Genomic DNA, 24,302 nt, shown 5'->3' on the forward strand with positions numbered 1-24,302 from the left:
TTTCTACTTTTTATTTGCTTGATCTCAATGTGGAGGCTATTACATAGACAAATGTCTGTATAGAAAAACGTGCTCCCCGCAGTACTGTTTACTCTTGGGATTTTACAAAATGTAAACACAAGCTCTGGTATTGTAACTGTGTTGGTTATAGACCATATGAGTTCTATGTTCATAGATTGAGCCAGCCAAGTTTCTGCAAGGTAAATAATATAGAAGATTTTCTGATAGGAGACTCTCGAACAAAGCTCTCCATCGAGTGACTGGACATTTGCCAATACAACGGAGGAGAGTGCCAGTCGATTTCCACTTTTCTCTCCATGCGTATTCCGACCTTGATTTTAAGCATGAGAATAGCGTGCTATTCACCTGCGATTCGTTTTGGGTGGCGATCCAATGAAGGAAGTTGTGGCGGAGGTGTATCCACAGATATGCCGTATTCCGACCTTTATTTAATACCCTAATAATTCTACCACCTTTACGCGCGAGGAAACCATGAATAAGGCCTAGTGAACCTACCGGTTCCAAGTGGAACTTTATTTTTCCCGATAGAAATAACATCATTCTCCATGCACTGTAATTTACACCTTGATAAGAGCTAGGTAAATGAGTAAGCCTTTTGGATAAGGGAATTGTAAATACAAATGACTCTTTTTTCGATCTATTTTACATGATTATCGCTGGAGACAAATGTGAAACCAGTCATATGGCAGCAAACTGAAGGATATAAAGTTTTGAAACCGAAATTTATTTGTGTACCAGTTCATAAACAATGTGCCATGGAATCGGCAATTTGAAAATCTATTCTCAACTATTTACAACCTGTATGGCACAGCTGTACATTTTTTGGTCCTTAAATGAAGCTAGTATACTTTTTTATTTATCACAATTTTCTTTAACTAGTTTTGGTCTTTAACGCTATTGCCTCTTTTTTTGTTGTTGCTGAAATTGGTTGGTTGTAATTTTGGATAGGACAGACATTTCCATATATTTTGTTAGCTGCATGTTTGACATAACTCCACCAGTCCTATTCATTATATAATTTACAAAGTTGATAACGTTTTTTATTTTGTATTATTTTTAAATCAATTATTATATTTGAGTTTAACCACAATATATCTTGTAATATTTGTTCTGTTCATTTTTCTGGTAGCTTAAACTGAAATTTCAACCAACTATTTAAAAAAAATAGCAATTTGGAGATGATTTCATTTTCAAATACCTGAAAGTGAGAGATTGTAATCTGAATAAAGGGAAAAAGCCATTGTTACTAATCTGCTAGTGAACCAGTTTGGATTTAAGTATAGCTTTTGTATGACTGCAGCCTTTATTGAGAGGTCTAATGCTTTAATATTTAATCATTTCTGCCCTCCGAATTCATATTCATTATATAAATAGGACTGTTTAATTTTGTCTGGTTTGCCATTCCAAATAAAATTGAATATATTTGGATCATATATTTTTTAACAAGTCGTTAGCTGTAGGTAGGGCCATAAGCAAGTAGGTGAACTGGGATATGACTAAAGAGTTAATCAGGGTGAATTATCCGAGTATCATTATACCTGGTATGTCCACTTCAACCTCAGACCATTTTTAATTGGTAAACTAAACTGTAATTTAATAGTTGTATTTATTTGTGATCCAATATGTAATATATTATCATAGTTCAGTTATCATAGTTCAAATCAAATGTTATTTGTCACATACACATGGTTAGCAGATGTTAATGCGAGTGTAGCGAAGTGCTTGTGCTTCTAGTTCCGACAATGCAGTGATAACCAACAAGTAATCTAACTAACAATTCCAAAACTAATTTCTTATACACACAAGTGTAAGGGGATAAAGAATATGTACATAAAGATATATGAATGAGTGATGGTACAGAGCGGCATAGGCAAGATACAGTAGATGGTATCGAGTACAGTATATACATATGAGATGAGTATGTAAACAAAGTGGCATAGTTAAAGTGGCTAGTGATACATGTATTACATAAAGATGCAGTAGATGATATAGAGTACAATATATACGTATACATATGAGATGAATAATGTAGGGTATGTAAACATTATATTAGGTAGCATTGTTTAAAGTGGCTAGTCTTCTATTGTGTTCCAGTCTTATATTATCTCCAATGTATTGTTAATGTATATATTTTTTTAACTTTCTGATTTGGGTGAATTATATCTGACAATATCGTATTAATTCAATGCGCTATACATTTAGCTAGAATTTTTGCATCACAACACTGAAGTGTAAGGGGCCTCCAATTATTTTTAAATGGACTGGATCTTTATATTTACCATCTAGGTCCTGATTCAGTAATAGTGAAATCAGACGTTCTTGTTGAGTATTAGATAGTCTACTATTTTTATAGGAGTGGTTAAAAAAATATGCTAATAACAGTCCTCAGAGTACATTAAAAAAAGGTTTGATATACCTCAACTGGTATGCCATCCAGCCCTGGAGATTTCCCAGACTTAAAGGCTTTCATTGCAAGAAGTTCCTCCTCTATAATTTGGTCTTCACATGAGCCTTTCAGTACAGATGTCAATTTTACATTATTAAAATAAAAAAAATCCTTACAATTAACTTTGGTTAGTGGAGATGGAGACTGAAACGAAAACATATGCTTATAGCACATTCCTTCCTCTTAAAATATTGTTGGGTGACGCAATCCTGTCTCTGAGCTCTATGGACAATTTCTTCGAACTCATGGCTTGGTTTTTGCTCTGACATGCACTGTCAACTGTGGGACCTTATATAGACAGGTGTGTGCCTTTCCAAATTATGTCCGATCAATTGAATTTACCACAGGTGGACTCTAATCAAGTTGTAGAAGCATCTCAAGGATGGGCAATGGAAACAGGATGCACCTGAGCTCAATTTCAAGTCTCATAGCAAAGGGTCTGAATACTTATGTAAATAAGGTATTTCTGTTTTGTATTTTTTATAAAAAAGTTTCTACAAACCTGTTTTCGCTTTGTCATTATGGGGTACTGTGTGTAGATTGATGAAGGGGAAAAAACAATTGAATCCATTTTAGAATGAGGCTGTAACGTCACAAAATGTACGATGATGATTGAGTGTCCATATAGCTGTACCATGATATTTGCACAGCTACTGACTAAACCTCCAATTGTTCTCCACTACCTCCTAAAACTTGCCAGTCCCAGTGACTGGCATACCAGCACTGTCCATCTGGATCCTAGGATCTTTGAGAGATTGGGACTCATCCTTTGAAAAGTGCACACTGTGCCACCTACAGAACAGAAGCAGATCAACAGCCAAAAGCATTTAAGTCCCCCTCCTTGGATATACTGTATACAGTTATCCCCCCCCCCCCCCAAAAAAAAATGTATATTACAAATTCTTGCTTATCTTAATTTATTTTCACCATTAACAAATAATATGTTTAATAATGTAGGCACGTCCTACTAAGGAATATAACCTATAACCAGGACTGACATTACAAAAATAAAATGTTCATCAAGGAAACAATTATTGTGATTCATCCTATACGGTCCCTAACATCATTACTCCATGGCAACAGATGTGGGATACCTACACGCACTCTCCTAACCCCTCCCCTACAAACAACCATAAGCTCAGGTGTTAAACAGTTGTTCCAGCCCTGAGCCCAACTCAAGAGAAGACTTGATGTGTGAATGTGTATACCAGTGGCAACCCATCATTCAGGGCAGGTGGGGCAGAGCTAATAAAGCTGCAAACAAACATGGTCTCCTTTTTTGCTTTCTTCAGTAAGGCAGTTCCAAAATGCAGGTGTTTCAACCTAACTCAGTCCTTTCTGTGGTGGTGGGGCAGCCAGCAGAAAATACAGAGTGTAGAGGTTGGTAATGTTCTCTAGTTGAGCCGTGATTGGCTCAGTGTTCTGTCACTCATGGGGAAACTACTGTACGTCACCACAAAATCTACAAGGGAAAGCTCTAACATTCAAGCCCCTTGGGTACTGCCATAGAGTTACATTAGAAGTGCCATCCAAAAATTCCCACCAGCAAGGTATGATGTCATCAAGGTTCTCATTAACAGCTTTGAGAGATTTGATTTATATTATGATCACCCTTCCAGGGGCTTTGGCTTTGTTGGATCAACCCTACCAGGCAGGCTAGGACTCTTGAGGGGGCGGTGCTGCTTTAGTGGGTCTCTGATCGCATGTATCTTTCTGTCTTGGCTGCATATAGGCTACTTGCAGTAGGCCTATGAAACAGATAAGGACATTTCCTTAATGTGTGGGTCACTCAGGTGGGTGTCTAGGATATAGGGTTGTCTTAATTATAGACTACCCCACCATTCTCTGTTTCCTATTTCTATCATGTTATGTATTAGCCAATATCAGTATCGACAATCAGTAGGTCTAATAACAACACATATTCAACTGCCAATTTACTGTTAGTTACCTTCAGTTGATATAGCCTATATTATCATTCCATTTAATTACAAGGTTTAATTTACCTTCATGTGCTTCCCCTGTAAACATTGTCGTGACCATGGGGTTGTTGCTGAGGATCATTAAAATAGTTGATAATATACACTAAGTGTACAAAATATTCGGAACACCTTTCCGTCATATAGTCTGACCAGGTTAATCCAGGTGAAAGCTATGATCCTTTATTGAAGTCAGTTGTGAAATCCACTTCAATCAGTGTAGATGAAGGGGAGGAGACAGGTTAAAGAAGGATGCTTAATACTTGAGACAATTGAGACTTGGATTGTGTATGTGTGCCATTCAGAGAGTGAATGGGCAAGATAAAATATTGAAGTGTCTTTTGAATGGGGTATGGTAGTAGGTGCCTGGTGCCTGGTGTTTCATGCTTAACAGTTTCCCGTCTGTATCAAGAATGGTACACCACACAAAGGACATCCAGCCAACTTGTGACAACTGTGGGAAACATTGGAGTCAACACTGGACTTTTGAACTGAAAATGTGGATTGACTTTTGAACTGTAAATTTGATTGGGAACAGAATTATGTGCCTAATGATTTAGGCCAGGGGTATGTGATTGATGATAAGATTATTCCCCACAATTCTCATAAGATTTTCTTGCTCATTTCAGGAGCTACGGCTTTCCTAACTAAGGTCAAACGTTAAAAGCTCTCAAACTGGTAATGTTCCCAAATCACCAATGTCCATCTCAAGTGGATCAAGAAATCTGTGCACTTTTAATTTGAAAAAATATGGCATCATAAAAAACGTTTTTTTTTACAACAACATATGGTACAGTAACATTTGTGAACAAATGAAAAGGCTCAAACATCCTCAACCACACAAGCAAACAACAATTCAACATATTTTTGCCTCAATCGTACAGTCACTCCCCCCTGCCTTTGCTCAAAGTTAAAGATCAAATGGAATGGCCACAAAAACATTTACCATTTGTCCTCAATCTCTAGCTTCATTGAGAGCCAAAGTCAAAATCATTTGACAAAGCCAACAAAGTATCACAACCAAGTAACTATGTCTTGCTTTAACTGTGCTATTCAAATTGGTTGAACTGTGTTCTTTCTGACTCAATAATGTGTGGAGCACAAAGTGCAACATTTATTGTGTTTGTGGGTAATGGGGAAAAATAGATAATAATAGTTCAATGATGGTATTTTCACTATATGACAGACTTACAACCAACAGTTGAAGTCAGAAGTTTACATACACTTAGGTTGGAGTCATTAAAACTTGTTTTTCAACCACTCCACAAATATCTTGTTAACAAACTATATTTTTAGCAAGTCTGTTGGGACATCTACTTTGTGCATGACACAAGTCATTTTTGCAACAATTGTTTACAGACAGATTATTTCACTTATAATTCACTGTCAACAATTCCAGTGGGTCGGAAGTTTGCATACACTAAGTTGACTGTGCCTTTAAACAGCTTGGAAAATTCCAGAAAATGATGTCATGGCTTTAGAAGCTTCTGATAGGCTAATTGACATCATTTGAGTCAATTGGAGGTGTACCTGTGGATGTATTTCAAGGCCTACCTTCAAACTCAGTGGTTTTGTGCTTGACATCATGGGAAAATCAAAAGAAATCAGCCAAAACCTCAGAAAACAAATTGTACATCTTCACAAGTCTGGTTAATCCTTGGGACCAATTTCCAAACTCCTGAAGGTACCACGTTCACCTGTACAAACAATATTACTCAAGTATAAAGACCATGGGACCACACAGCCATCATACCGCTCAGGAAGGAGACGCGTTCTGTCTCCTAGAGATGAACGTACTTTGGTGCGAAAAGTGCAAATCAATCTCAGAACAACAGCAAAGGACCTTGTGAAGATGCTGGAGGAAACGGGTACAAAAGTATCTATATCCACATTAAAACAAGTCCTATATCAACATAACCTGAAAGGCCGCTCAGCAAGGAAGAAGCCACTGCTCCAAAACCGCCTTAAAGATGCCAGACTACGGTTGGCAACTGCACATGGGGACAAAGATTGTACTTTTTGGAGAAATGTCCTCTGGTCTGATTAAATAAAAATAGAACTGTTTGGCCATACTGACCATCATTATGTTTGGAGAAAAAGGGGAAGTCTTGCAAGCCGAAAAACACTGTCCCAACCGTGAAGCACGGGGGTGGCATCATCATGTTGTGGGGGTGCTTTTCTGCAGGAGGGACTGGTGCACTTCACAAAATAGATGGCATCATGAGGGAGGAAGATTGTGTGGATATATTGAAGCAACATCTCAAGACATCAGTCGGCAAGTTAAAGCTTGGTTGAAAATGGGTCTTCCAAATGGACAATGACCCCAAGCATACTTCCAAAGTTGTGGCAAAATGGCTTAAGAACAACAAAGTCAAGATATTGGAGTGGCCATCACAAAGCCCTGACCTCAATCCTATAGAGAATTTGTGGGCAGAACTGAAAAAGCCTGTGCGAGCAAGGAGGTCTACAAACCTGACTCAGTTACACCAGCTCTGTCAGGAGGAATGGGCCAAAATTCATCCAACTTATTGTGGGAAGCTCATGGAAGGCTTCCCAAAACATTTGTCCCAAGTTCAACAATTGAAAGGCAATGCTACCAAATACTAATTGAGTGTATGTAAACTTCTGACCCACTGGGAATGTGATGAAAGAAAGAAAAGCAGAAATAAATCATTATATACTACTATTCTGACATTTCACATTCTTAAAATAAAGTGGTGATCCTAAGTGACCCAAAACAGGGAAGAATTTTTACTAAGATTAAAAGTCAGGAATTGTGAAAAACTGAGTTTGTCTAAGGTGTATGTAAACTTCTGACTTCAACTGTATATGGAATATACAGAGAGAGAGTCTGAAATCTAGTATGAGGGAGAAGGGGATACAGGAAATTAGTTTAGAATATATTGAGGAGAAGGTCATTAGATATATTCTAATTATATATTCTAATCTATATTTTATATATTTTTAAGAGCAACGGGGCTGACAGGTAGGATTTAGTTTGTCCCTGTCTGTCCCACACTCCAGTACAGTAGGTGGCGGTAATGCACCATAACGTTGGATGCCAACCGCCGATAAACCCCACCGAAGAAGAGGTTGTAGCTAGCTGCTGAAACCAAGCAGGACGTGAAATAAGGTACGTGTTATCCTCATTGAAAGCGAAATAACCCCAATGCATTTCTTAGTGTTCTCACACATGTGTATATACTGACGTTTAAATACTTTTTGTTCGACAGATGTTACATAGCTAGCTAATGCTAGCTGGGCTAGCTCGCTAACGTACATTGCTAACTTGTCCCTAGCAACGCTCTCCTGTGGTCCACATTTATAACGGTTGCGTAAATGTTATAGTAATCTGCTCGCGCAATTTCTGAAAAGACTGCACGCACACAAATATTTGAGCAACAAGGCCCGAGTGGGTGTGGTATATGGCCAATATACCACTGCCAAGGACTGTTCATAACCACAACGCAACGCGGAGTGCCTGGACACAGCTCTTAGCCCAGGTATATTTGCAATGTACCACAAACCCCAGAGGTTCCTTATTGCTATTATAAACTGGTTACCAACGCAATTAGAGCAGTTTTGTCATACATGTGGTATACCACGGCTGTCAGCCAATCAGCATTCAGGGCTCGAACCACCCAGTTTATAATGAGAATTTATAGACGTGATGGTGATGTTGTGTTTCCATAAGTGGCTGAATTGGTCTAATTCATGTATGGTAAAGCTTCAGACTCTTCCAATTCAAATGAACTCATGACAAAAACTTTTTGAGCTTAGGAGTCGAAGGTGACAAACCGCCCACCTGGTTTCGGTTGGGTCATTTATAATTCAAAACAATGCATTCTGAAGCATAAACTGGGTGGTTCGAGCCCTGAATGCTGATTGGATGAGCCCTGAATGCTGATTGGATGAAAGCTGTGGTATATTCCGCGTTGATTCGTGTATTGGAACAGCCCTTAGCAGTGGTATATTGGCCATATACCACACCCCCTCGGGCCTTATTGCTTAATTATAAACGGAGTGGTTCGACCTCTGAGTGCTGATTGGCTGAAAGCTGTGGTATATCAGACCGTATACCATAGGTAGGACAAAACATTTGTAATTACGTCGGTAACCCGAATGGCACAGCGGTCTAAGGCACTGCATCTCAGTGCAAGAGGCGTCACTACAGTCCCTGGTTCGATTACAGGCTGAACACAAGCCTAAGATCACCATTCGACAATGCCAAGTGTTGGCTGGAGTGTTGTAAAGCTCGCCGCCATTGGACTCTGGAGCAGTGGAATCGCGTTCCCTGGATTGATGAATCACGCTTCACCATCTGGCAGTCCGACGGACGACTCTGGGTTTGGCAGGTGCCAGGAGAACGCTACCTGCCCCAATGCATAGTGTGAACTGTAATGTTTGGTGGAGAAGGAATAATGGTCTGGGGATGTTTTTCATGGTTCGGGCTAGGTCCCTTAGTTCCAGTGAAGGCTATATACAGGTTATATACAAGGAGTACCGGTTCTGGGTCAGTGTAATGGGGTACGAGGTAGTTGGGGATTGAGGTAATAAGTGCTTGTAGTTTTGGTAAGGTGATTAATTGAAGTACTATGTACATGTAGGTAGGAGCCTTTTGGTCCCAGACTTGGCATTCCAGTACTGCTTACAATGCGATAGCAGAGAGTACATATAATGCCATATCTTCTAGCATCAGTGTTTGGACCTAAGATGTAGCCTTTGGGATCTGATGAAGATTCTTCCAGATTAATCTCTTGCTCTTTCTTTTGTAGAACAGAAGATGGAGGCAGATTCGTGTCTCCTGAGCTCGGAAATGGAACTGCAGCAGCAAGAGGAGCTCTACCAACAGCTTTTAATACAGGTTTGGATGATTGTGTTAAAAGAAATTTGAAGTGTGCACTTTATTAAAGATGAACACCATTGACATCCAATTGCTGCCAAGTGGGCATACACATTGGGTATGCCCATTTGACTCTGGCCTACAGTGCCTTCAGAAAGTATTCTCAACCCTTGACTTTTTCCACATTTTGTTGTGTTACAAAATAGGATTCAAATGTTTAATTGTAAAAAAAAAATTTTTTTAACGATCTACACAAAATACTCTGTCAAAGTGGAAGCAAATTTCAAACATTTACAGTGGGGCCAAAAAAATATTTAGTCAGCCACCAATTGTGCAAGTTCTCCCACTTAAAAAGATGAGAGGCCTGTACTTTTCATCATAGGTACACCAACTATGACAGACAAAATGAGAGAAAAAAATCCAGAAAATCACATTGTAGGATTTTTAATGAATTTATTTGCAAATTATGGTGGAAAATAAGTATTTGGTCACCTACAAACAAGCAAGATTTCTGGCTCTCACAGACCTGTAGCTTCTTCTTTAAGAGGCTCCTATGTCCTCCACTCGTTATCTCTATTAATGGCACCTGTTTGAACTTATCAGTATAAAAGACACCTGTCCACAATCTTAAACAGTCACACTCCAAACTCCACTATGGCCAAGACCAAAGAGCTGTCAAAGGACACCAGAAAATTGTAGACTTGCACCAGGCTGGGAAGACTGAATCTGCAATAGGTAAGCAGCTTGGTTTGAAGAAACTGTGGGAGCAATTATTAGGAAATGGAAGACATACAAGACCACTGGTAATCTCCTTCGATCTGGGGCTCCATGCAAGATCTCACCCCGTGGGGTCAAAATGATCACAAGAACGGTGAGCAAAAATCCCATGACCACATGGGGGGACCTAGTGAATGACCTGCAGAGAGCTGGGACCAAAGTAACAAAGCCTACCATCAGTAACACACTACGCCGCCAGGGACTCAAATCCTGCAGTGCCAGACGTGCCCCCCTGCTTAAGCCAGTATATGTCCAGGCCCGTCTGAAGTTTGCTAGAGGGCATTTGGATGATCCAGAAGAAGATTGGGAGAATGTCATATGGTCAGATGAAGCCAAAATAGAACTTTTTGGTAAAAACTCAACTCGTCGTGTTTGGAGGACAAAGAATGCTGAGTTGCATCCAAAGAACACCATACCTAGTGTGAAGCATGGGGGTGGAAACATCATGCTTTGGGGTTGTTTTTCTGCAAAGGGACCAGGACGACTGATCCGTGTAAAGGAAAGAATGAATGGGGCCATGTATCGTGAGATTTTGAGTGAAAACCTCCTTCCATCAGCAAGGGCATTGAAGATGAAACGTGGCTGGGTCTTTCAGCATGACAATGATCCCAAACACACCGACCGGGCAACGAAGGAGTGGCATCGTAAGAAGCATTTCAAGGTCCTGGATTGGCCTAGCCAGTCTCCAGATCTCAACCCCATAGAAAATCTTTGGAGGGAGTTGAAAGTCCTCTGTTGCCCAGCAACAGCCCCAAAACATCACCTCTCTAGAGGAGATCTGCATGGAGGAATGGGCCAAAATACCAGCAACAGTGTGTGGAAACCTTGTGAAGACTTACAGAAAACGTTTGACCTCTGTCATTGCCAACAAAGGTTATATAACAAAGAATTGAGATAAACTTTTGTTATTGACCAAATACTTATTTTCCACCATAATTTACAAATAAATTCATAAAAAATTCTACAATGTGATTTTCTGGATTTAAAAATAATAATTTTGTCTGTCATAGTTGAAGTTTACCTATGATGAAAATTTACAGGCCTCTCTAATTTTTAAGTGGGAGAACTTGTACAATTGGTGGCTGGCTAAATACTTTTTTGCCCCACTGTATTTAAAACATATATATATATATATATAGTTGAAGTCGGAAGTTTATGTGCATGTATGTTGGCGTCATTAAATCTTGTTTTTCAACCACCTCACAAATTTCTTGTTAAATTAACAAACTATAGTTTTGGCAAGTCAGTTGGGACATCTACATTGTGCATGACACAAGTACTTTTTCCAACAATTGTTAACAGACAGATTATTTCACTTTCAATTCCAGTGGGTCAGAAGTTTACATGCACTAAGTTGACTGTGCCTTTAAACAGCTTGGAAAATTCCAGGAAATTATATCATGGCTTTAGAAGCTTCTGATATGCAAATTGACATAATTTGAGTCAATTGGAGGTGTACCTGTGGATGTATTTCAAGGCCTACCTTCAAACTCAGTGCCTCTTTGCTTGACATCATGGGAAAATCAAAAGAAATCAGTCAAGATCTCAGAAAACAAATTGTAGACCTCCACAAGTCTGGTTCATCCTTGGGAGCATTTTCCAAATGCCTGAAGGTACCACGTTTGTCTGTACAAACAATAGTACGCAAGTATAAACACCACGGGACCACGCAGCCGTCATACCGCTCAGGAAGGAGACCCGTTCTGTCTCCTAGAGATGAACGTACTTTGGTGCGAAAAGTGCAAATCAATCCCAGAACAACAGCAAAGGACATTGTGAAGATGCTGGAGGAAACCGGTTCAAAAGTATCTATATCCACAGTAAAATGAGTCCTATATCGACATAACCTGAAAGGCCGCTCAGTAAGGTCGCAAATGGGTCTTCCAAATGGACAATGACCACAAGCATACTTCCAAAGTTGTGCCAAAATGGCTTAATGACAACAAAGTTAAGATATTGGAGTGGCCATCACAATGTCCTGACCTCAATCCTATAGAATATTTGTTGGTTAGAAATGAAAAAGCGTGTGCGAGCAAAGAAGCCTACAAACCTGACTCGGTTACACCAGCTCTGTCAGGAGGAATTGGCCAAAATTCACCCAACTTATTGTGGAGAGCTTGTGGAAGGCTTCCCAAAATGTTTGACCCAAGTTAAACAATTTAAAGTCAATGCTACCAAATACTAATTGAGTGTGTGTAAACTTCTAACCCACTGGGAATGTGATGAAAGAAATAAAAGCTGAAAGAAATAATTCTCTCAACTATTATTCTGACATTTCATATTTTTAAAATAAAGTGGTGATCCTAACTGACCTAAGACAGGGAATTTTTACTCTAGTTAAATGTCAGAAATTGTGAAAATGGAGTTTAAATGTATTTGGCTAAGGTGTATGTAAACGTCCGAGTTCAACTGTAAATATTCAACCCTCTTTGTCAATACACATTTTAATCACCTTCAGCAGCGATTACAGCATTGAGTCTTTCTGGGTAAGTCTTTTTAGAGCGAGGCACACCCTGATTGTACAATATTTGCACATTAGTCTTAAAAAATTCTTCAAGCTCTGTGAAGTTGGTTGTTGATCATTGCTGGACAGCCATTTACGTCTTTCCATAAATTGAACTAGCCAGGCCACTCGGGAACATCCAATGTCATCTTGGTAAGCAACTCCAGTGTATTATTTGTCCTTGTGTTTTTAGGTTATTTTAATAAAATAAAAAAAAATAAAAAAATTGTCCTGCTGAAAGGTGAATCCTGTTGCAAAGCAGACTGAAGGTTTTCCTCTAGGATTTAGCCTGTGCTTATCTCTTTTCCGTTTCTTTTTATCGTAAAAAAAACTCCATCGTCTTGCCAATGACAAGCATACCATAAGACATTTTTATTCTGTACAGGCTTTCTTCTTTTCATTGTCATTTAGGTTAGTATTGTGGAGTAACTACAACGTTGTAGATCCATCCCCAGTTGTCTCCTATCACACCAATTCAATTGTGTAACTGTTTTAAAGTCACAATTGGCCTCATGGTGAAATCCCTTGAGTGGTTTCCTTCCTCTGGCAACTGAGTTAGAAAGGATGCCTGTATCTTTGTAGAGACTGGGTGTAGTGATACACCATCCAAAGTGGAATTAATAACTGCACGATGCTCAAAGGAATATTCAATGTATTCTCTTTTTTTCTTGCTTTTACCCATCTCCCAATAGGTGCCTTTCTTTGCTAGGCTTTGGATTGAATCTCTGTTTGAAATGCACTGCTCAACTGAGGGACCTTACAGATAATTGTGTGTGGGGTACAGAGATGAGGTAGTCATGTTAAACACTATTATTGCACTTATTTAGGCTTGCCATAACAAATGGATCACATACTTATTGACTCAAGACATTTCAGCTTTTGTTTAATTTAAAATTTGGAAAAAGTCAAGGGATGTGAATACTTTCTGATGGCACTGTATATATTGCCATTTATGTTGTTTTCACAGCTTCTATCAAGATTATAACTTTGGCTTTGGCTCTCAATGAAGCTGGATATGAGGGCCTAGGTTAAATGCATTTGTGGCCATTTGAATTGTTCTTCAACCATGAGCGTAGGAAGGATGAAGATTTTGTAATTAAGCTGTAGCTCTTGAAATGAGAAAATCATAATTTTGTAGTTTTAGCATCATACACATATCTCAGGCACATAATCCTGGTCCCAATCCAATTTTCAGTTCAAAAGTCAATCCAGTTTTCTGTTCAAAAGTCAACTGTGTAAACATTTATCCCTGCATGCATCTATCCATCCTCAACTTAAGCCCTGATCAAACCTACAGTGTCATTGCGCAAAATGGTGCACGGCATCATCTGGATATGTGTGCAAGAAAATATTAATATTCCTCTTCTGATACCATTTCTGCCAAGCAATCTGCACGAATTTGATGCAAATCCAAAGTATGCACCTGACTGCAACTGCCTCTGCAACGCAAATCTCTACTGAGAATGTGCCTGGCATTGAATCAATTTCCTTCTCTCTCTTTTTCTCTCTTACTCATCTTACTCTCTCTCTCTTTTAGACAATGGGAAAAATGCAAAGTGAAAATCCTTGTGATTCTAGAGTCATCCGGCCACAGCCTGGTCAGTCTCCCTTTGGCACACACACACACACACACACACACACACACACACGCACACACACGCATAAACAACAGCGGTGTGTTTGTTGAATCCGTAGGTCTGTGTGTGAAGACTTTCACCCTGCCTGATAAACGGAAGGTATTTGTCAACATCTGCCAGTCTGCTGCCGTCCCGCCCCCGCCCCCCCTCTCCAGGGAGGCACTAGTGGAGCTCCTAGAATCAGAAGACCCCACAGGATACAGAGTGCCCATGAGCATCGGAGAGGCCCACACAGAGGTGGACAACAGTGAGTGAATGGCTACTTTCTGAGGATGTCTTGACTTAACAGTTAATGCAGTTTTTCCATTCTGATCATGGAGTTATATCGAAAAACATGTTTTCACTTAGTTGTTATAGTGTATTGTGTGTAGGTGTGTGAGAGAAAAAACATATTTCATCCATTTTGAATTCAGGCTGTAACACAACAAAATGTGGAATAAGCCAAGGAGTATGAATACTTTCTGAAGGAACTAAGTGTCAGTTGTAGACGTGCATTGATTCTCTACACTTCTCTCGGTGTTCACTCTTACACTGCCCCTCTTGGATTTAAGAATGGACTGGTGTGAGGAATATGGTGGAAACCATCTCCAGCCATGCTTACTTTTCAAAGCAAGAGAGGGAGGGAAGGAGTGTACACTTCTGGAGAACAATTGGAACGCAGCCATGTATCCCAATATTCCTGCATGAATTCCTCTCCTTGTTTAATACTCTCCTTCAACCCGCTTCACTTATCCCTGAAGTGTGTACTTGTACCGGAGCAGTTCTTCCCAACCATTAGTTTTTTCACCCCCCCCAAACCTTTACCCTAAATCGGGGGTGTTCAATCAGCTACACTTTGTACAGTATAGCAAAATAAATGCTGCGGTAGCTGTTTTCAAAGTTTTTCTCTCATTTTGTTTCATAGTTGGTAGATAATCACACAAGAACTACGAATCCTACAATATATCCCACTGCAGCAACACACTACCTGGCAGGGGAGCTGTGCGCACTGTGATTGAGGTGCTGAAGATACATTTTTAGAAGCACTGTGCACAGGCATAAAAGTTGGCCTAATTTACTTGAAAGTCTACTAAAGTGAGACTTTGTCCAATAATACACTGCTCAAAAAAATAAAGGGAACACATAAACAACACAATGTAACTCCAAGTCAATCACACTTCTTTGAAATCAAACTGTCCACTTCGAAAGCAACACTGATTGACAATAAATTTCACATGCTGTTGTGCAAATGGAATAGACAACAGGTGGAAATTATAGGCAATTAGCAAGACACCCCCAATAAAGGAGTGGTTCTGCAGGTGGTGACAACAGACCACTTCTCAGTTCCTATGCTTCCTGGCTGATGTTTTGGTCACTTTTGAATGCTGACGGTGCTTTCACTCTAATGGTAGCATGAGACGGAGTCTACAACCCACACATGTGGCTCAGGTAGTGCAGCTCATCCAGGATGGCACATCAATGTGAGCTGTGGCAAGAAGGTTTGCTGTGTCTGTCAGCGTAGTGTCCAGAGCATGGAGGCGCTGTACTGACAGGCCAGTACATCAGGAGATGTGGAGGAGGCCGTAGGAGGGCAACAACCCAGCAGCAGGAGCGCTACCTCCGCCTTTGTTTAAGGAGGAGCAGGAGGAGCACTGCCAGAGCCCTGCAAAATGACCTCCAGCAGGCCACAAATGTGCATGTGTCTGCTCAAACAGTCAGAAACAGACTCCATGAGGGTGGTATGAGGGCCTGACGTCCACAGGTTGGGGTTGTGCTTACAGCCCAACACCGTACAGGACGTTTGGCATTTGCCAAAGAACACCAAGATTGGCAAATTCGCCACTGGCGCCCTGTGCTCTTCACAGATGAAGGCAGGCTCACACTGAGCACATGTGACAGACGTGACAGAGTCTGGAGACGCCGTGGAGAACGTTCTGCTGCCTGCAACATCCTCCAGCATGACCGGTTTGGCGGTGGGTCAGTCATGGTGTGGGGTGGCATTTCTTTGGGGGGCCGCACAGCCCTCCATGTGCTCGCCAGAGGTAGCCTGATTGCCATTAGGTACCGAGATGAGATCCTCAGACCCCTTGTGAGACCATATGCTGGTGCGGTTGGCCCTGGGTTCTTCCTAATGCAAGCGAATGCTAGACCTCATGTGGCTGGAGTGTGTCATCAGGTCCTGCAAGAGGAAGGCATTGATGCTATGGACTGGCCCGCCCGTTCCCCAGACCTGAATCCAATTGAGCACATCTGGGACATCATGTCTCGCTCCATCCACCAATGCCACGTTGCACCACAGACTGTCCAGGAGTTGGCGGATGCTTTAGTCCAGGTCTGGGAGGAGATCCCTCAGGAGACCATCCGCCACCTCATCAGGAGCATGCCCAGGCGTTGTAGGGAGATCATACAGGCACATGGAGGCCACACACACTACTGAGCCTCATTTTGACTTGTTTTAAGGACATTACATCTAAGTTGGATCAGCCTGTAGTGTGGTTTTCTACTTTAATTTTGAGTGTGACTCCAAATCCAGACCTCCATGGGTTGATAAATTAGATTTCCATTGATAATTTGTGTGTGATTTTGTTGTCAGCACATTCAACTATGTAAAGAAAAAAGTATTTAATAAGAATATTTCATTCATTCAGATCTAGGATGTGTTATTTTAGTGTTCCCTTTATTTTTTTGAGCAGTGTACATTACTTAGGTTGTTTTCCAAGTTATGAATTTACTTATACTGTTACTAGTCAGAATCTCACAGGCATACTTTCACTGATGACTCGAGTGCCCCTCATTGCCACGGTAACCTTCTGCCCTTAAAGGGGCAGCTGAAATTTTTTGCCTCATCGGGTCACAAAAATGTTAATAAAATTGAGCAATATACCACTTTTAACTAGTAACAAATTTATTGTTTTAGAAACATTACAAAGCATTTACCTTATTGCGGATCAAAGGCTGTGCGTGATTTCATGGTGCACATAAGAACTTTTGCATGTAAATTATCATATACCTAATAAAAAATCCAAGTTAAATCGGTTTCCATCACGTTTTCAACTCTACTGATGGTTTTGTCACAAAAACTGTTGCGTTATGTACACCGTTATGCCCATTCTGGTCCTTGCATGGGTAGTCAACCTACATGATGAGATCATTATGGATAAGAGTGAGAGATTTCTTTTGTCAAATGGCAGCCAAGCACCAATCATCATGTCACCAGAGTAAGACCTCTCTGTATTTATTATAACTTATTTAATGTGTAGCATAATAAACTGCATGTTTTCCTGAGTCGTAGTGGGAGGACCACACAACATATCATCACGTTACTTCCAAGTTTACTTTGATATGATGGTTATATCAATAATGATATATGCCATACATATATTTGCGGTAGGGCTGTCCACAACTAAAAAATATCTTGGTCGACCGAGAGCTGTCTGTTCTTTCGACCAATTGTTTGGTTGAAATTTTAAAAGGTGTATTTTTCACCTATACGGTATGTACTGAGCTTTTCTGATGCTTTAAGCACACTGTTTGATTAAAAACCGACCCCACCCCACTGCTGCTGGTCTTCGCAGATTCTGCTTTATGCTCCTGAAGTTGCCGGTAATAGGCTACACCAGGGGTCGGCAATCTTTTTCCGTTTCCTTTTTTAAAATGATCAATCATTAACCACATGACAATCTGAATTATATCTAAATGAAAATGATACAAATCTAAAAGTAACTTCTATCCAATTTGTAAGTCGCTCTGGATAAGAGCGTCTGCTAAATGACTTAAATGTAAATGTATTGCAATTGGCAACTATATAAGAATAGCCTACATAAAGCCAACAAATAAAAACATTGCATCCTGCAGGTAGAGAATATCCTAATTTTGAAAATAAATATCCCATACATCTAATTGGCTATGCATGACCTGTCTGCAACAAACTTAATATAAAAAAAATCAAATATCAAATGGATCCGGCCCTAAGCTCGCCCTAACAAACTTGTTGTCTGGGGCCCTCTGGGTTTCTGGGAAAGCGATATCAGGTATTTCAAGACGTTTCCACTGGATCAGAGCATTACTTTTTTTCCATTTCATTACAAATGGTTATCGAAAGGGAGAGTGATTCAAATACATTAAGGAACTATTGTAATTCTCAATGTATTCTAATGGTATTAGGCATCCCCAAATGGGCACATTTGTAGGCCTACATTTGCGCGCAGGCCAGGTAGCCTAGGCATACTACTATTTGCATAGTCAGGTGTGTGTCCTTACTCAACATTGACATGAGCACACCAATCAAATGACAATCAATTGACTAAATTCGTAAATGGAGTGAAATAAACCAAAACTTGTTTCTCACAAGTATAGCTCTGCAAACAACGTGTCCACTTCGACAATGAGACTGGTAAACAACTAATAATAATATTATATTGAATGCATCAACAGAAATTACCATAATCAAACAATCATTGTAATTTATAAATTATAGCAATTAACGGTCAATGTACTACTGGTGATATGTAATGGGAAATTGATAACCACTAACTTAACCACAATTTAAGTTATGAAACAATGAATGCTGACAAAATGGCGCGAGAGAGTGCATTGTGGAGAGAGACGTGCCTAGTGCATCTTAGCCACACTCCCCTTGTTCTTGGACCATGTCATCCCCACAGCCTCCACGACGGATTAGTCCACTGAGACAGGCGTGAATCAGACAGGTGTTTCGTGTGCCATGAAAATCAAAATCCAGTTCCAAAAATAGTTTGATGATCAAGAATATTAACTATGTACTTAGCAAGCTCACCAGCAATGGAGCATCAAGCAACAATTAGGCCTACTATCATATGTCCTACTGGTCTTTTGGCATGTCAAAATGCCCTAGGCGTGTCTCTCCATTTGCACTCTCCAAACTCCCACCATTGGAGAGCGCTTGTTCTCTTGTTGAAATGTTCGGTGGTGGAAAAAGTACCCGTTTGTTATACATATTCAAACCCCTTGACTTATTCCACATTTTCTTGTGATACATCCTGAATTCAAAATGGATTAAATAGATGTATCTCACCCATCTACACATAATACCCCATTATGACAAAGTGAAAGCATGTTTTTCTTTTGTTGCTAATTTATTGAAAACGAAATGTGAAAATATCTAATTTACATATATATTCACACCCTTTTGCTATTACACTCCAAATTGAGCTCCGGTGCAAACAATTTCCTTTGATCGTCCTTGATATCACTACAACTTGATTGGAGTCCGCTTGTGGCCAATTCAATTGTTTGGACATGATTTAGAAAAATACTAAAGTCTATATAAGGTCCCACAGTTGACAGTGCATGTCAGAACAGAAACTATACTATGAAGTTCAAGGAACTGTCTGGAGAGCGCTGAGAGAGATTTGTGATGAGGCATATATCTGGGGAATGGTATCAAACTATTTCTAGTTTTATACTGTTCCAGTGGGAAATTGAAAAAATATGGAACTAACTATAGCTGGTCGTATGACCAAACTGAGCAACCGGGCAAGAAGGATCTTGGTCAGGGAGGTGAACAAGAACCCAATGACCACTCCTACAGAGCTACAGAGTTCCTTGGCTGAGATGGAGAACCTGCCAAAAGGGCAACAGTCTCTACAGCACTTCACCAATTTGGCATTTTTGGGAGAGTGACCAGACAGAAGCCACTCCACAGAAAAAGGCACGTGACAGCACGCCTGGAGTTTGCAAAAAGGCACGTGAAAGACTCAGAGTGTAAGGCATAAGATTGTGGTCGGATGAGACAAATTGAACATTTTGTCTTGAATGCAAATGTCTGAAGAAGACCAGGCACAGCTCATCACCCGTCTAACACCATCCCTACCGTGAAGCATGGTGGTGGCAGCATCATTCTATCGGGATGCTTTTCAGGGACTGGGAGACTGGTAAGGATAGAGGGAACAATGAATGGAGCCAAATACAGGCAAATCCTTGATGGGGACTTGCTTCATAGTGCAAACAACCTTTGACTGGGGCCTACACACAATACCATATAATGTCAAAGTAGAATTATGTTCTTACAAATTAATTAAAAATGGAAAGCTAAAATATATTGAGTTAATAAGTATTCAACACCTTTGTTAAGGCATTCCTAAATAAGTTCAGTAGTAAAAATGTCCTTAACAAGTCACAATAAGTTACATGGACTCACACTGCGTGCAATAGTGTTTAACATGATTTTTTGAATGACTGCATCATCTCTGTACCACACACAGTATTATATGTATGGTTCCCAATGGTAACTTTTTTTTAAACAGTTAGAGTTTATTGGCGGTGATGGGGGAAAACTGAGGATGGATCAACAACATCATAGTTACTCCACAATAATAATCTAAATGACAGTGAACAGAAGGAAGCCTGTACAGAATAAAAATATTCCAAAACATGCATCCTGTTTGCAATAATGCACTAATGTGAAACTGAAAAAAAATGTAGCAAAGAAATGAACTTTATATCCTGAATACAAAGTGTTATGTTGGGGCAAATTCAACAAAACACATCAATGAGTACCACTCTTCATATTTTCAAACATGGTGGTGGCTGCATCATGTTATGGGTATGCTTGTCATTGGCAAGGAATTGGGTTGTTTTTGACCTAATTAACGTTTTGAATTCAATCGTCTCGAAAATCTATAGCAAGACATAAAAATGGCTGTTTAGCAATGATCAACAACCAATTTAACAAAGCTTGAAGAATTTTTAAAATAATAATGTGCAAATATTGTATAAGCTCTTAGCGACAAAGACTTAAAGCTGTAATCACTGCCAAAGGTGATTAACATGTATTGACTTGGGGGTTGACTACTTATGTAATCAAGATATATATATATATTTTTTTTTTTGTGTGTGTACATCGTTGACAAAAAATTACAGTTAAATCCATTTTAATCCCACCTTGTAACACAACAAAATGTAGAAAAAGGCAAGGGGTGTGAATAATTTCTGAAGGCACTGTACCTGTTTGAGCTCCTGTTAGACAGATTCGATTTGGTTTCTCAAGGGGATGCTGTGCAGTCTTACCCTCTACCTGTGTCCGTTCAGATAGGACAGGTCACACCCTGATACAGAAGCAATCTTTTTTGACCGTGTATATTTGGTCAATCGAGTTGTATATTTTGTATGATATGGCGTTTTTACCATTGGATCACCAAGACCTGTAAATAATATACACTCTGAGCACGTCAACCTGCCTTCTGCTGATTTCATTCCCCTACCACCGTTCCAAGGTCCCTATTTTACAATTACATAGGCTAATCAAAGATTTTCAGTCATTGCATGTATAGATCATTTATTTGCATGACTTACTTGTGACTTGACTAACTCATAGAATGCATGACTTGGGCTTGACTCGAGAGATTACATGTTCTACTTGGGACTCGACTTGAGACTCGGATCTCAAGACTTGCTTGTGACCTGGTTCTGTCCTGTGCCCACAGACTCCCAAGGCTGCACAGCCTACGACGTGGTCATCAGTGAAGAGTTCTTCCAGAAATGCCAGGTGTGTGTGTGTGTGTGTGTGTGTGTGTGTGTGTGTGTGTGTGTGTGTGTGTTTGCAGGGGTGTGTGTGTAACTTATGTCTGTGTGTTTGTAGAAGGATCCTCTATTCCAGCAGTTCCTGATCGCTGTGTCATTGGAGGGGCTGGAGAACAAATACAACCTAGAGCTCAGCCGAGGTATGTATGCCTGTATCTTCAGTGTGCGTGTAAGCTTCAATATGGATTTGTTTTATGTTTCATGTGAGTGAGTGAGTGAGCATTAATCAGACCCATGTTCTGTGTGTTCTGCTCCAGATGAGGTAATATCCATCTGTTTGACCTTGCATCCTGTGTTTTTCTCTCCTTCCCTCCCAGACTGGAAGGTTCTGAAGAACAGGAAGTTTCTGGGCTCTGTGAACGAACAAAATATTCGCACTAAGAGCAAACCTGTGATTCAGGAAATAGAACCCAAGTATGTTTTTGCTTGCTCTTTCTTTCTTTCTCGTTCTTTTTTTTTTTTTTGTACCCTCACTCTCTCTCACACACACACACCACACAACTCACATCTGTTATCATTAATTCACCACTACAGGATGGTGTAGAGTTAACTACAGTCTGTATGTGGAGGAGTTCAATCTCCTCTCTCCCTCCCTCCCCCTTCATTCTCTCTCTCGCGCTCTCTCTCCACAGGGATACTCGCACAGCGCCAGAACCAGCCAAACGGTAGGTCTGTCTGAGTTTTCCGCTGTGGATTTAATTGTCACATACCAAACTGGAACATGTGAATTTTCCCCTTCTTTCTCACTCTCTTGCGCTAACCCACCTCTCTCTCCCTCTCGTCTCTTCTCTCCATCCATCTCCAGGCCAGAGTTCTGTCTGCTGGTGGAGCCCCCTGTAGGTGATCCAGAGTTTCTGATAGCAGAGATACAGCTGCCTGGAGTGGTGAGAGACAAGCCCAGTCCTAAACACATCTCTCTCTCTCCCTATACTCTGTGTTTAACTTCTTCCCCTATAGCAGGGGTGTCAGTCATTTGGCCCCAGGGGCTGCATTCGGAGGGCCGCACTAAAAATCGGTAATTTCTTCACCGTCAAAATTTGCAACGAATAGTCCTCTATCCATTGTTTTTTGGGAATTTCGATGCTCTCTGACTATTTAGTGATTTATTAGCGAGCTGGACACAGTCAAGAAACTGTATGAATGTAGGTCCATTATTTAGTCATTTTAAAGTATATTGAGTTTGTTTTTTATTTAACCCGGGGGGCTGGATTATACCCCCTCGCAAGCCATATTTTATCATGATCATTTATACAGTTTCGACACCCCTGCCCTATAGACTAGGTCCTAAACCCATTCCTTCACCACTTATACTCAAACCATTTCCTCACCCGTAGATCTATAATCTATATACTATTGTAAACCCATTCTTAATTTCATATTCTCAACGTGTTAAACAGCTTCCTCACTCCCTCCCTATACTCTATGCCAGTGTTCTTCTTAGCTGGTCCTGAGGACGCACAGGATGTGCTGGGGTTTGTTCTAGCCCAGCACTAACACACCTTTTTCAAATAATTATCCAATCAACATATGTGGCAGTGATTTTAATAGGACCCAGAGTTTTTTTTACTGGTCAACTTTGGGTGCTTATTCTGACAGTAATACGTAAGCCAGCAATGTTTCCCTTGTCCTCTCTCCTTCACTCCCTCCCTCCCTTATCTTTCCAGGCCTCCTCTCTCTCCCTTGTTCTGGACCTTGGGGAGGACAGGCTTGTCCTGAATGCCCGGCCCTCCCTCTTTCATCTGGACTGTTTCATTCCCTTCTTCATTGACCAGGACGGCAGTGTAGCACAGTTCAACACCAACACACAGGTACACACACACACATTCTAAAACGCAGTACAGCTATTCACTGACACACGGTGTCTGATATTGACACTCTTTGTTCTCCTCTCTCACTCTCTCCGCCTCCCCTTTCTCTCTCCACAGATTCTCACGGTGACAATGCCAGTGGTGTCTTCATGAAGAAGCTGAATGTCAGATATCTGTCCGTTTTTGTTGTATATGAAAATAAAGCTGTTATTTTTAATCACCGTCTGTGAGCGCTTATGTTCAAATCACTTCAGTTCATCTTTGATAAATGAAGAGTTATCACACAAAACATTAGCCATGCATTCTCATTATCACACCAGTCATATTTAGCCATAACAATCCTTCAAACACTCTTGCAGTTAGTCGACATGTATCCCAACAATACCCCATTCAACCGTCTCTTTAGTATGGGTTTTACTCTTTTTTTTTTACTACTTGTTTCTTGGAGTCCCTCTATGAACGGAAGACCCTATTCGTGGAAAGGGATGGAAGAAAATACTCATCCCACCTATTTCTGGCCATTTATTTCTGGCCCTGGTATGCTCCTCTCATCCATCCCTCTTTTGTCTCCCCTTTCTCGCTCTCCGCTTTCATTCTCTGTGTGTCTCTGTCTCTCTCGCCACCTGCCCCTCTTTTGTTCAGTGAGGTCATTCCCTCGTTCTCTTAATCCCAGTAGGCGGTTGTCTTTCTCCCAAAGTTCTCTCCTAATCCGCCCATGGCCCTCTGCCCTACACACACACACACACTGCCCA

General features: G+C 40.5%; 1 protein-coding gene across 2 annotated transcripts; it reads left to right on the top strand.

Annotated features, from left to right (window-relative positions):
• Window positions 1–7,505: 7,505 nt before the first annotated feature.
• Window positions 7,506–23,767, top strand: pih1d1 (PIH1 domain containing 1). 2 transcript variants are annotated; one of them, XM_064988735.1, is made up of 11 exons: window positions 7,506–7,576; window positions 9,219–9,307; window positions 14,104–14,164; window positions 14,262–14,450; window positions 21,646–21,707; window positions 21,801–21,882; window positions 22,060–22,156; window positions 22,375–22,407; window positions 22,548–22,626; window positions 23,407–23,550; window positions 23,668–23,767. In XM_064988735.1, exons 2-11 carry the CDS (start codon window positions 9,227–9,229, stop codon window positions 23,701–23,703), a joined length of 864 nt encoding a protein of 287 aa, XP_064844807.1. In that variant the 5' UTR covers window positions 7,506–7,576; window positions 9,219–9,226; the 3' UTR covers window positions 23,704–23,767. The 2 variants fall into 2 exon arrangements, with proteins under 2 accessions (XP_064844807.1, XP_064844808.1); XM_064988736.1 differs by having other exon boundaries at window positions 9,224–9,307.
• Window positions 23,768–24,302: the final 535 nt, after the last annotated feature.

This window comes from Oncorhynchus masou, chromosome 15 (genome assembly GCF_036934945.1).
Source record: "Oncorhynchus masou masou isolate Uvic2021 chromosome 15, UVic_Omas_1.1, whole genome shotgun sequence".
In the NCBI taxonomy this organism is placed as follows: Eukaryota; Metazoa; Chordata; class Actinopteri; order Salmoniformes; family Salmonidae; genus Oncorhynchus; species Oncorhynchus masou.